This window comes from Zootermopsis nevadensis, unplaced genomic scaffold (genome assembly GCF_977971745.1).
Source record: "Zootermopsis nevadensis isolate Lab colony 2312 unplaced genomic scaffold, Znev_1.0 Znev_ptg000018l, whole genome shotgun sequence".
Taxonomy (NCBI): Eukaryota; Metazoa; Arthropoda; class Insecta; order Blattodea; family Termopsidae; genus Zootermopsis; species Zootermopsis nevadensis.
In genome coordinates, this window is record NW_028259150.1 from 6,819,303 (window position 1) to 6,831,732 (window position 12,430).

Genomic DNA, 12,430 nt, shown 5'->3' on the forward strand with positions numbered 1-12,430 from the left:
AATTCGAAAATGCAGCTAATTTATATGAATTAAATGACCTTTATAGCTTGTGTGTAAAATAGGGAGTGCTTAGTCACAGGAACAGTTCTACTTTACTGTCTGGACAACATCTCTTCATAGCTCATTAAGCTTAACATAGTACTGTAATTACTACAGTAACCACCACACTCAGAATGGATCTGGGGTCTATCCACCCTTGTATGGGTACAGGGATGTAGATAGAGCATGAAGCTGGTCACTTCTTTCTAATTCTGAGGTTAATAATTTTTTAATCTTTACTTCCACACCTGCTATATTTGTCTTTGTATTGCGGTGTTGTAGCATAGGATCAGCTTTATAATATTTCCATTAAATGTCTATAATATTTTATAATTATTGGATTTATATATGCAATATAATGTGTCCCAACAGAGAATCCAGTTGACAGCTACAACTCCTACTAATTCAGCTGTTCGCCTGGAAACAGGTGCAGTTGAGTTCCAGCTGTCAAATAGAGTACAGAATGTATCAGGAGCTGCACAGCCTAACCCATACATGAAAATCTTTGGAAAGGCACAGGTGGATATAAATTTAAGTCTGGGTCAGCTTTTGAAAAATGTCATGTTTGAAGAAGCTGAACCAGAATTCCAACAGTATGCTTTCTTTAAGACTCGCATAGGTAAGATCATATTGTTTTGTTATTACCTACTTCATTGCAGTACATGTTTTTTTTATATATGATTGTTGCGGCTACCATATTGCCTTATAGAGAAACGGGTGGAGATGAAAGTACCGTAAAGATAAATGTACTTTTCAGATGTTTGAGTGACAACTTGTATAGCAACTGGTATGCTAAGATTCAAATATTATATGTGTCTAAGTAAGCTTTTTATTTCTGCTTGATTTCTTGAACTTTTGTTTTTTCAGAATTTATCTGCATCAAAATTGGTTTTTATTATGACATCATTTGTGGATGTATGAATTACTTGCCATATAAAAATGATGTTTCAGATAAAGCTGTAGATCTTAATTATATCCATACGTCTTTAACTTTGATTCTATAATACAGGGCATTCCTTCCTTCTAGTGCACTTTACATAGATTTGACAAATGTCATGATTCATCTTTACCTTTAGTACAGCTGAAAAATTAAAATATCATGCTGTGTCTTTGTGGATATGATTATTTGTTCTGTGGCCCATTCTGTTGTTCACTTTTCAGGTTTGCGTAATGCGTTCCAAGATGAAATGGTTCAGGGCGAGGATAAGGAAGTTGTACTTATAACTTTAAAGCGGCCATTGATTTATATCCAACCTATGGCTGTAGATAAGGCAATATTGGTGTGGTTGAACTACAAAAATGCTTATGAATATTGGAATGAACAGCGATCAAATTTGAACAAAGAGGTTCTTACAGCAACGCAGCAGGTGTGAATGTATTTAATGTGAATGAAAATATGTATAGGATTAATATGAATTTTGATTCATTGTTAATAACACTAAAACTGACTTCCAAATCGTCAAGTGATTCTAGAATACGTTTGACCATATATTTCATTTAGCGATTCTTATTTTTACTATTTTTTGATACATTGTGTTACATGGAAATTTCTTATTGTTGCTTAGGTATTTGAGAAAGTTCCATTTGGCCAATTAACAAGTCAGCTCAGCGCTCCTCATCTTGGGACACTTTTTCTGCAACTAACAGTGGATGACATGGGCATTTGTCTGCCCCTGAACCCTCTGCCTCTTGTAAGTTCTGTATTGTAATTTCACATTACTTTGGAATATATATTAACCTTTGTCATACAGGAATGTGGGATCTAAACTGCTTTTCTACAGAGTTGCTAGCTGTACTTCAACTCTGGTCTTTATAGTTCTGCAGTATGCTACTGCGATGCAGGGTCTGTTTGACTGTGCATTAGCCATGATGTAAGGCCAATTAAGGCTATAGGAACACGCAATTTTTTTGTGTGTGTGATGCCGTGTTTATATGTAGAACCCGTTTTAGCATACTGATATACTAACTTGTGGCACCGTTTATTCCCAGAAATTATCCGTTTCCCTTTTCTGTCAGCAGTGATACAGGTAAAGTTATGTGGTTCAAAAGTTAAAAGTGGTTCACTACTTATGGTCATGGTGCTGTCATTATAGGAAGTAGTGATATCTCTTTCTGTATATATAGTTAGATTCACTGGACAAGGTCATATGTCACTCTTTTCAGCATTTTGTGAATGAGAGCAGACTGATCTGCATATAAGTTAGATTTTTATTTTCAGACTGAAACTTTGAAATAAATTGTGCCATTTATACACATTTGATTGAAATAAAATATGTACCCACCCTCTACACATTTGAATATGGTATGTGGATATACTTCCACTGTGCCTGTATGTATTCATTCATTCAAGATTCATCTGGCTTAGGTAGGATCCAGTGGCAGGTTCTTGGTTTCTTGGTTGACTAAGTCACTAAATAGGACTTTGCTCCTTGTAGCTTAATGTTGCTGAAAGATTCGATTTGTTACAGGCATCTTGGGGAGTGAATCGACAAGTATATGATGCAGAGAGTCGTGGTGCAGTGGTTATCACTCTTGAAAGCACTAGCATCTCAGCCTGCAGTTCAGGTTCATTAGTCAGTAAAGGTCGCTTTATGGGACTTTGCCTTCGCTTTGCTGATGACTTTGAAACAAGTCTTGATGACTGGAAACCTGACATGAGTGACAGTACTATTATGAACTTGTGTGTTGTGTCTGAAGGAACATATGAAGTTTGCAGTCGCACAATTGCCCAAAAGCAAGGAACTGGTAAGAGTGTACTTCTGAGTTACATTTGGAAATTAATTTAAAGCATTATTAAGACAGTCAGGGCACTTCACTTATATACCAGTTGTTATTGTAAAACCTAAGCAGATGACATGTTTTGAGAGACCCTATGCATAAATTGGGGAACACTATTAAAATGGATCTTTGAGAAAGAGTTTGTGAAGGTATGAACTAGAATTCAGTAACTCAGAATAGTGTTAAGCGGTAGGATTTTGTGGAAACAGTGACAAACCTTTGGGTTCTATGTGAGCAGGGAATTTCGTGACTAGCTGAATAATTATAAACTGTTCAAGGAAAGTCCTTGAAGTTAGTCAGTTTAATAAGTAGGTTAATTAAGTTAATAGGCAGGTAGTTAACTTAATAGCACATCATACATAATGTAGACAAAACAGGCAGCAATTAGATAATGTTCCTTTAATTTTTTTTGTGCAGTAGGAGGTTTTATTTTGGTTTTTGCTTTTTTGTCTTACTACCAGAAAATGCAAAATGGTTCCTAAACGTACAGTGGCAGATGGAAGGTGTGGATATTCACTTGGATGTGAATGTTGGCAAACAGTTATCAGCACTGGGACACACACTAACCATGCTTACAGGATCACAGGAAGAGGATGAACCGGTCACTGCAGAGTATGATAGTGATGAGGTCGACCAAGTGGATGGCAATGCAGCCTCCTTGGTACGTTCCCACAAACAACATGTACGTATGTGATGCATTTACCTTTATTTTAAAATGAAATTGAAAGGAAGCCCACATTATGAGGTAATTGATATAAAATTAAAGGAAGATTAGGTAAGTGTGAGTATACAGATTTATTTAATCAATGTGTGTAGAAGTACTTTGTCTTTTTCTTCCCTTAATTTTATATTAAACTTGTCTTCAATGTCTGATGAATTTGTGTCTGTGATTGAAGAAGCAATAAATGCATACAAAATATTCATTTTGGCCACTTTCTATAGCTTGAAGGTGGGGGGTTCTGAACTCCAAATATGCACACTCATATTTCAGCTACTGAGTACGAGAGAATAAAGTTGCGCTTCACCTTTTCTTATGTTCATGCAGGAGAGCATAAGCTTACGGCGACCACGGAATTTGACAGATAGCTTGCCCGCATTTGTGTTTGATCCATCTCTGGATGCCAAAAAGCGTTCAAAGTTGATTGAGAAGGAAATGAATGAACAGGCTAAGATCATTAATGATCTTCGCTCATTAGGTGCATCTCATGGAACTATTGAGCAAGAAATGAAACGTTTGCAAGAGCTGGAAGCCATGGTCTTCAAGGATTTCCGAAGGTAAGGCAATATTAATGATTGTGCAGAATTTTAATTTTTCTGTTTATAATATAATCCAAAGTTTTAACACTGCTAACACCAAAATACTTGGCCAGTTCAATTGAGCTTTCATCTGTAAAATACTTATTAATTTTATTCTTGCAACTCCTCGATCGTCTTCCAAGTGTATGCCATCTAAGATATTCCTACTAAAATTGTGTACATACTCTTGTTTCTTTTATTTTAGCTCAGTGTTCAAACTATTGTAACCTTGATTTAGCTATCTTATCAATAGTATGAGAACTCCAAAAATTTCAGAGTTCCTTATTTTATTACATCCCTTATTTCTTACATAATTAATCTCTTAGGAACAGGTAAAATTAATAAACATAACTATGGAGAGAGTTCAGATTTGACCTGGACTTTTATTTTACTGGATGGCAAATCAAGATCTATAGTTTTACCTGTCTAGAGAAGTGTTGGTATGTGGGCTACTCACAACAAAAGTAGAGTTTTGTTTGCGCTGACAATTACCATTTCATCTATCATGGCAGCAAGCAATGTCCTGATCTCTTTTGTGCTGGATTTTGTCAAATTTTAATATATTGAAGGTGAAAAGGTGTCTGATATCTCTTGTTGCCTTCAGTTATAGTTTGGATAAAAGTGCCTGTCGTGTTCTTCTGTGTTCTGATGGTGCAAATTGTTTTAAGATTGCTGCAGAGCCTATTAAATATACTGCATGCACTGCCATGGTAGTGAGCTAAGGTTCTCTTTGTGTTAACATTTTTGTTGAGAAAGAAACAAAGCAGCCTACTAGGTTATGTACTCAAAGACAAACTCAAGCCCATCATCAGAGCCCAAGGGCAGAGATGACTGTCCAAAGGGGTTATTATGCTCCACAATAATGTCTATTCATATTCTACATGTGCAATAGCCAATGTTTTTGGTGAACTATGATAGATGTGCTATCTCACCCTCCTTACAATCCATGTTTGTCCCTGTATGATTTTAACCTGTTTGGATCCCTTAAGGAGCAGCTGGGAGGCCAGTGGTTCTTCACCAATTAAGATGTCATTAAAGGTGAGCAGTCTTGGTTGTACAGCCACTCAAAAGAACTTTTCTCTAGTGGAATCCTCAAGTTATCTGAAAGGTGGACAAATGTGTTGCAAAGCCAGGGCAGTATGTAGAGAAGTGAACATGATTTCAGTTGTGTATAAAGCCTGAAGATGTCCAGAAAAATAAAAGTTTAGGTCAAATTTGAGTTACCTTCATTATATTTATTACTCAGTTTTGCATTTGATTTCAGTTGTATCTTTACACATTTCCTTTCTGTTGTTGGTACTTACACAAGACAAATTTTTGCAATAGGGATATGATTCAGAAGTTACGCCGCCAGAGTGTGAAAGCATCGTCCATCAAAGGCAAGTTTGGACTGGGATCTAAAGCCAGCACATATCGCTCAAAGTCCTTCATTGTGCCATCTCCCACTCCAGAACATCATCTCGAGATGGAGAGGTGAGTGAAGGATTAGGAGGCTGTTACATCAGTATTTTTAATCTTGAAATAAGTTACCAGTCTCTGTTATCCCATCATAGTTTTGGCTCCAGTATTCCATTTTAGAGTCCCCTGCATTTAAGGTTTTCTCACTGTGTTCTGATGTAATGGATCTAATGTGCCATAGGGAAAGAATAAATGGAAAATATCACTGTATTAATTTTACCAATGTTACTACACATGTACAAGGCAATAAAACGTTTTTGTGTGTGTGTGTGTGTTTTTTGTACTGCCAGTAGTGATGGGCACAATTGTAATCACATGTTAAAAATTTTATGTTCTACGTCTATTAATTTAGAATGTACCATATGTTCTTTGAGATACCAGTATCCTAGAAAGCACTCTGTTATGTCTGAAAAATTTTCTGTTTTTAAATAGATCTGTGATGCTATATTACAGTTTTTTGTAAGAGATAACATGTTCTAAATGTATGCTCCACAGTCCTGATGACTTAGGTGGCGCTAGTATCAATTCTAATGGAAATTCTGCAAGTTTTGAGAGTTCACCACACTCTGGGCCATCACGATCAGCTTCTCTGCGTGTTAGAGGTTTAAGTGGACCCCGAGTTACATTCAGTGATACACACAACATCTGCAGGTGAGTGTTACAACATCTATTACAGCAAACAAGCATAAAGAAGGCTAAAACAAATAGAAAGAAAAATCTGGTGATAAAATGATGCACACACCTTTATATAATAATAAGTAACATAGAATTGGTATAAAACTCAACAGATACTTTAAATTAAATGAAAAAGTACTGAGAGAACTACCTGATTATATTAAAATGATATTCCTGGAGTAAGACACTGGACTAGCAGTGAGTTTTGGGTTTGGTCCATGGTCAGATTTATGCAGCATGTATTTTTCTACAGACTGAAGCTTTTACCTCTACCAACGATAATCTTTTAAATGTGAATATTTGATTGTTGGTTTTAATGATAAGGGGCATAATATTCATTCTTCACAGCGAACACAGCTCTGTTGCCATTATGTAATTGTTCTTTGATTGCAGGCAGTCCTCTCTTCCAAGTGCAGGCTCAGATCTCAGTCTCCCAGAAGGGGACTTAGAGTGGACAGGCGATGACATAGAGATGTCAGCAGGTGATAAGGTAGAGCTGAGGCGAAGACCACCAGCATGTGGACCAGCCAACTATGATAATATTGACAATAGGTGGGATTTGTTGACTTTCTTGTTATAGTGGTATGCATTCAGAGTTGATTTGAGAATAAGAAATGGAAGAATATGAGATTTTTACAAAGTACATTTTTTTATTGGGAACAGAAATTTAGTTCATTACCTTTATCAGACATTTGTTTTGTTATATTAATGTTCTGGGCCATTATGATTTATGGTAATCACATTTTTTAATGTTCATCAGTTTTTCATCCTGTTATTTGTGGCAAAAATGAAAATATCATTTGGACGTGTTAGCCACATTATGTTTTAATTGTAGCATATAAATGAATACAGTGGAATAAATGGAAATGATAGTGAATGATGGTACACTTCATGTGTGACAAGCAGAAAACAAAGAATAAAGATAAAGTCACCAAATACTCAATAAAATTGTAATTTTAACTGAGTTATAATTCAGCATGACAACAAGGCTCCTTGTGTTAGTAAACAGCAAAGAGTAAACAGTAAATGAGTGTACTTTTCATATTCATTGAATCATAATATATGTTATAATATTCTAATATCCCAGGGAAATTCTTCTGACAGTAGCAAAAAAAACCTTCTACAAAATAAAGTTAATAAAATCATGGCAGTTGCATAGAAATGAGAATCTTCATACAAATTTTTCTCTTTATTTTAGTATGCCACTGCTAGATTCATATCAGAAGGACCAAGGAGGCAGCACTAGCCCAGCATCATACACAGCAGTATTTCAAAAACCTCAAGAACCAAATATTGATTTTGAACTAGATGTAAAAGTCTTCATTAACAGTGGGAAGTGTGTGCTACATACTAAAGACCCAGCAAAAGAGGATGAACTTAAATTGTAAGTTTGTGTGAAATAACATGTAGGCCTTTTGTCTGTTTTCAGATGCTTCAAAATTTTGCTCTCCTCTTAATACTATGGGGATTATTAAATTGGGGAGCTTGAGATAGGTATGACAACAAACATAATGGAATTACAGAATTATAGTTGGAAATCCTCAAGGGAATATGAGATGGTAGGGCAACATTAAAATGGACCTCTGGGAAATAGGATCTGATAATGTGGACTGGATTGGATCAGTGTAGGAAAGGGTCTGACTGTGGACTTCTATAAACATTGTTATGAATCTTTGGTATTTATAAAATCTGGGGATTTCATTACCAGCTTAGTAACTACCAGCTATTTAAAAAATGCCCTGTACCATGGATTTAGTTACATTGAGGTCACTAAATAAACATATTTGAAAAGCAGTGTATTCTGATTTTATTGTTCTTTTCACTTTAAGATTTCCACAGCTATAACTTATGTTTCTGACATATTCTTATTAATTAGAACTAGCCGCTTGAAGAAGGAACGCAGCTGTTCAGGAGGGATGTTTGATTTTCCTCCTTCAAGTCCAAATATGAGTCGTCGTAATAAGGAAAAGCCTCATGGAACTTCATCTACCACAAGATTACGATACCTGCATAGCACAGTTGCCCAGTTAGTTGACCTCACAATATTTCATATTCCTGGCCTGGATGTGAAAGTAAGTAAAACATGGTCACATTCTGAAACATAAGGCAATTTATGTCACCATGGAGGCATCTGAAACAGTAATGCATGTCAGTTATATTTGGGAGGTACTCAGTTCAAGTCGCAACTGGTTTATTCACTGTTTTGAGACTTTTTCATAGCTGTCTTCAGTCTGTCCAGGCTAAATGCTGGGATGTTAAACTTGCAATAAATAGGTCATGACTCTTTCATCCAAAAGTTTAACTTTTTCATCCAACAGTTGGTTGTAGAGTTATGTTGCTGTTCTGTTTTACATGATGCATGGTAAGAGATAAACCATAGTGTTTTGTATTGCCTTGGTGTCTGGTGGATGAAATAAACTTCTGTTCTACCATGTTGTCTGATGTGACATACAGCTCTCACCATGACATATGAGTGATTAGCATACTTATTCCAGCATCTGTGCAGTTTCATATATGACTTTTACCGCATACTTCCATGGTATACATCTCTGTATTTTATACAAGATTCTTCTGGTAACCCCAGCAAAGTAGGTCCACCAGATTTAAGATGAATGAGTATGCTGGCATTGTCACAGATTTAAATAAACATCACCAGAGTACATAGATTGGCATGAATGTGAGCATTACTAACATGCTGTTCTGATCCTGCTTAGGGGCTTGTATGTACTTTATAAAATCAGGCAAACTTTTCCATGTTGTAGAACTGCAGCCACTCTCAGGTTGAGAAACTGAAATAGAATTGTTTTCATACATTTGTTTTAAGAAGTCACCAATAGTGAACATACACTTGACATTGACTTTACATGTATTGAATCAGTAAGTTGATTATTTTCTAAATTTTCAGGTTCATTATGAATCCAGGACACTTCATGAAGAAAATGTGTCACCACGTTTGGCAAGTGAACTGATGGCACAGCAAGCTCTATCTCAGGGACGCAAAGGTGGCACCAAGAAGGCAAGTCTGTTCGCTTGGATGACATTGCAGAGTATTCCAGAAGAGACAATTATAAGTCCTCATATCTTAGAGTTTCTGGAGCAGACACTAGAACCTATTCCGTCAACATTACAACAAGCCAAAACATCAGGTAAGAGTCACATTGAATGAAAATTCAATGTCAACTTCACCCTGCTATTTGTAAGGAAATGCCTGTAACTCTATTAATATTGTGATGTAATTATTGATTAATGTGATGCCTTTGAAATCAGTTGTTAAGGTGAATTGGAAAGGACAGTAGGTTGTCATCTGGAATGCTAGGAATCAGGTAGCATTTTGTTAGGAGAGAGTGGTTTTAATTTTAAAATGTTGTATCCTGAATAAACAATTGTTTCTGACTTATAGTAGTGGAGGGAGCTGTGTGTCACAAATAAATATGTTTCTCACTGCTAGTAGTAGTAGCTAGATTACTTTTGCTTATTATTGTTGTTGTTGTTATTATTTATGTGTGTGAGGCATTAAGCCTGAAAATAAAATTTAACTTCTACCAGACTACACAGTTCTACAGCCCAGAAGACAGCCACCTTCATACTTACCACCATGAAAACCTGAAATCAAAGCTGAAAATGTCCAGTAATGATAAATTATGTTTTTGTGTTTTATTATCTCTTTACAGTGTAGTTTTTTAATGAATTTCATGTTATTGTAGGTGAATGGTTCATATTACTAATCTGTTTAATGTTTCTGTTGTAAATTATGATCTAAGTATGCATTACAAAAATAACTATGCAATTTAACGAACAAGCAGCATTATTGGACACTTGTTTTCCCCTATTACTCTATTAAATCTATTAGTCTGTTACTGTAGCTAAGAGTTCATGAGTGACCTATGCATGTGCTTTTATGTAATCTGTGATCTGTTGCTGTGTTTATGTGGATGCTCTTATGGTAATGCTTGCACAGCATATGTAACTTTGTATAGTTTTCTAGTTCACCTAGGAGCATTCAAAGCAAAAACTGAATTATACCTGTCCAATCTTGTTATGTACAGGACCAGTGAATACCATGTTTGCAATGGATCAAGACACATCTTGGGCTTCTGCCACAGCAACAAGCAATTATGTGTATGCTTCCTTCCCTGTTGATGTCATAGTGTACTTTCACATGCAGCCATCAACTTTCCGCTTTTCCTGCCTGCCTGTTTCAAGAGTGGAGTGTATGTTGCAACTCCCATCTCTGGACATTGTTTTCTCATCCAAGAGAGCTGAGGAGGAGTTGCATAGGTGAGTTGTTCTAGACTTATCTCTGAGAATTATGGATGTATGGACAAGTTGCTTAGAGCATGGAAATGACTTTATTTGTAATTATTTTACGGTTACGTAGTCTTTGTCTTTGTTGCTGCGCCTGTTCTGGTACATAGCTATCAATCTTGACAGAATTTTCCTGCACCTCTTCTGTGATACATATTTAGAGAAATTTATGTAGTTGATTCTGTGATCTTTTGGCTGTATTTTAAATTATATATTCACCATTGTGATTATATTCTAAAATGTATGTTGCAATATGCAGATATGAGATGGTGCTGAGTGCTGTTCCTTATTTCAGAAATATCATACTACCTATAAAACTGCTTGGGTATCAGTGCACAAGTCATGAGGTTATTTTTATATGAATCTATAATAATTTGATAAATACATGTGATAAATACATTAAAATTGCATTAACATTGAAGATTATAAGCTGCAGAAACCATTTTTAGGAGAGTCATGTGTGTAGCCAAATTATGGAAAGGTTAATAAAAGTTCTGCTGAATGCAACTTTTTCCCAGTTTGAGGACTGTTCCCATTATTATAAAATTTTTCTATGACTGCAGATTCTAAACTCATGAGATATGTATTTGTATGTGAGAGTTCCTTAATATGAAGATACTGTGAATTATACATTCTGGGCAAATTCTTCAGTATTTAGTGAATTTGGTTATCCGCTTTGTAACATATTAAATGCTGAGTCAGATATAAAATAGCTGTTTCTCCCATTGGCTTAATATATTTACAAAACAGTATCTCTTGATCTATGACAGAAAAAATATTTGCAATTGCTGGAACACAGACTACTAAGGAAAATATTTGGAACTAAAAGAGACATAGGAGGTAGAAAATTGAGGCTAACATAACAAGGACTGCTATTATTTGTGTTGTTCACATAGAATCTTTTTATAGTAGTAAACTGAAGATATGTAAGATTTGAGGTTTCCACAGCGGTATGAAGATTTCTGTCGTATGGGTTGTTCATTGCCCTGATGACGGAGGCAGTATGACCTCAGAAACGTTGGTAAACATCGACCAGACTACACAGCTCAACAACCCAGAAGACAGAAATCTTCAAACTGAAGATAGTTATTTTGGCCTGTACATATAGTTTTGACAGGTGAAAGAAGATGTGTAAGCAATATTTTGGTGAGAAAATATCTTTGGAGATGGCCAAGGAATAGATCACAGAATAATATGTTTTAGTGATATAAATTGTGAGGATGTGAGGGTTTAGGCAGCAAGCTTTGGTGTTAGGTGTTAAGTCCTTGGAGTCTGTTAAAAGACAGAAGGGGGATATATGAAAGGAATCTGGAATGCAGTTTCAGAGAGAGGAGTGAAAGAAGGACAATGGTTGATAGAGAAGAATTGCAACTAGGAATCAGAATGCATCAGTGACATTAATAAACTAATACATAACACACAAGATAGGAGAAAAGTACATATAATTCCATCTAGGAAGGTAAACTTTAGGATGTACCTCATACATACACCTTGTGGATATGTCACTAAGCACAGGGGATCTGATTAAAACCTGTGGCCCAACGTGTATTGGCATTGACATCGGCTTCCTTCTCTTAATTTATTTGCAGTGAGTTTGGTGAGGGCAGGCCTTCAAATCATCCACCAAGTGGTATAGACTCCTCAACAAGTAGATTTGATATAGGCTCTTCTCCATCAGCTGTTGGTGGTTTAAGTGTAACAGGCTGCTTGGCAGACTTTTCAGTATATATCTTCCATCCCTATGGTGGTGGGAAGAAGACTGGTAAGTGACCTTATGTAGCCTACTTATAAGGCGTAATGGAGAATCAGATATTATATGAAAATAGTGTGTCTTTCCTGCTTCATGATCAAGTAAAGGATTGTATGAGATACTGCCACA

The 12,430-nt window shown here is 36.0% G+C and overlaps 1 protein-coding gene across 11 annotated transcripts in view; it reads left to right on the plus strand.

Moving 5' to 3' along the window:
• tweek (transmembrane protein KIAA1109 homolog tweek) overlaps positions 1 to 12,430 on the plus strand; it is a 98,434-nt gene that overhangs the window by 69,138 nt on the left and 16,866 nt on the right. For 9 of the 11 annotated variants that reach the window (XR_015535767.1, XM_087351267.1, XM_087351261.1 and 6 more), the window contains 14 exons: positions 412 to 658; positions 1,201 to 1,406; positions 1,605 to 1,730; positions 2,508 to 2,784; positions 3,279 to 3,499; positions 3,863 to 4,092; positions 5,440 to 5,586; positions 6,067 to 6,222; positions 6,640 to 6,798; positions 7,445 to 7,630; positions 8,123 to 8,318; positions 9,152 to 9,392; positions 10,293 to 10,524; positions 12,141 to 12,313. Coding sequence is in view for 10 of the 11 variants with exons in the window: in XM_087351267.1 (XP_087207393.1) it covers positions 412 to 658; positions 1,201 to 1,406; positions 1,605 to 1,730; positions 2,508 to 2,784; positions 3,279 to 3,499; positions 3,863 to 4,092; positions 5,440 to 5,586; positions 6,067 to 6,222; positions 6,640 to 6,798; positions 7,445 to 7,630; positions 8,123 to 8,318; positions 9,152 to 9,392; positions 10,293 to 10,524; positions 12,141 to 12,313 (2,797 nt within the window). In the remaining variant the exon portion in view is untranslated. The remainder of the gene's footprint in view (positions 1 to 411; positions 659 to 1,200; positions 1,407 to 1,604; positions 1,731 to 2,507; positions 2,785 to 3,278; positions 3,500 to 3,862; positions 4,093 to 5,439; positions 5,587 to 6,066; positions 6,223 to 6,639; positions 6,799 to 7,444; positions 7,631 to 8,122; positions 8,319 to 9,151; positions 9,393 to 10,292; positions 10,525 to 12,140; positions 12,314 to 12,430) is intronic. The other 2 variants (XM_087351266.1, XM_087351271.1) reach the window with 1 other exon arrangement.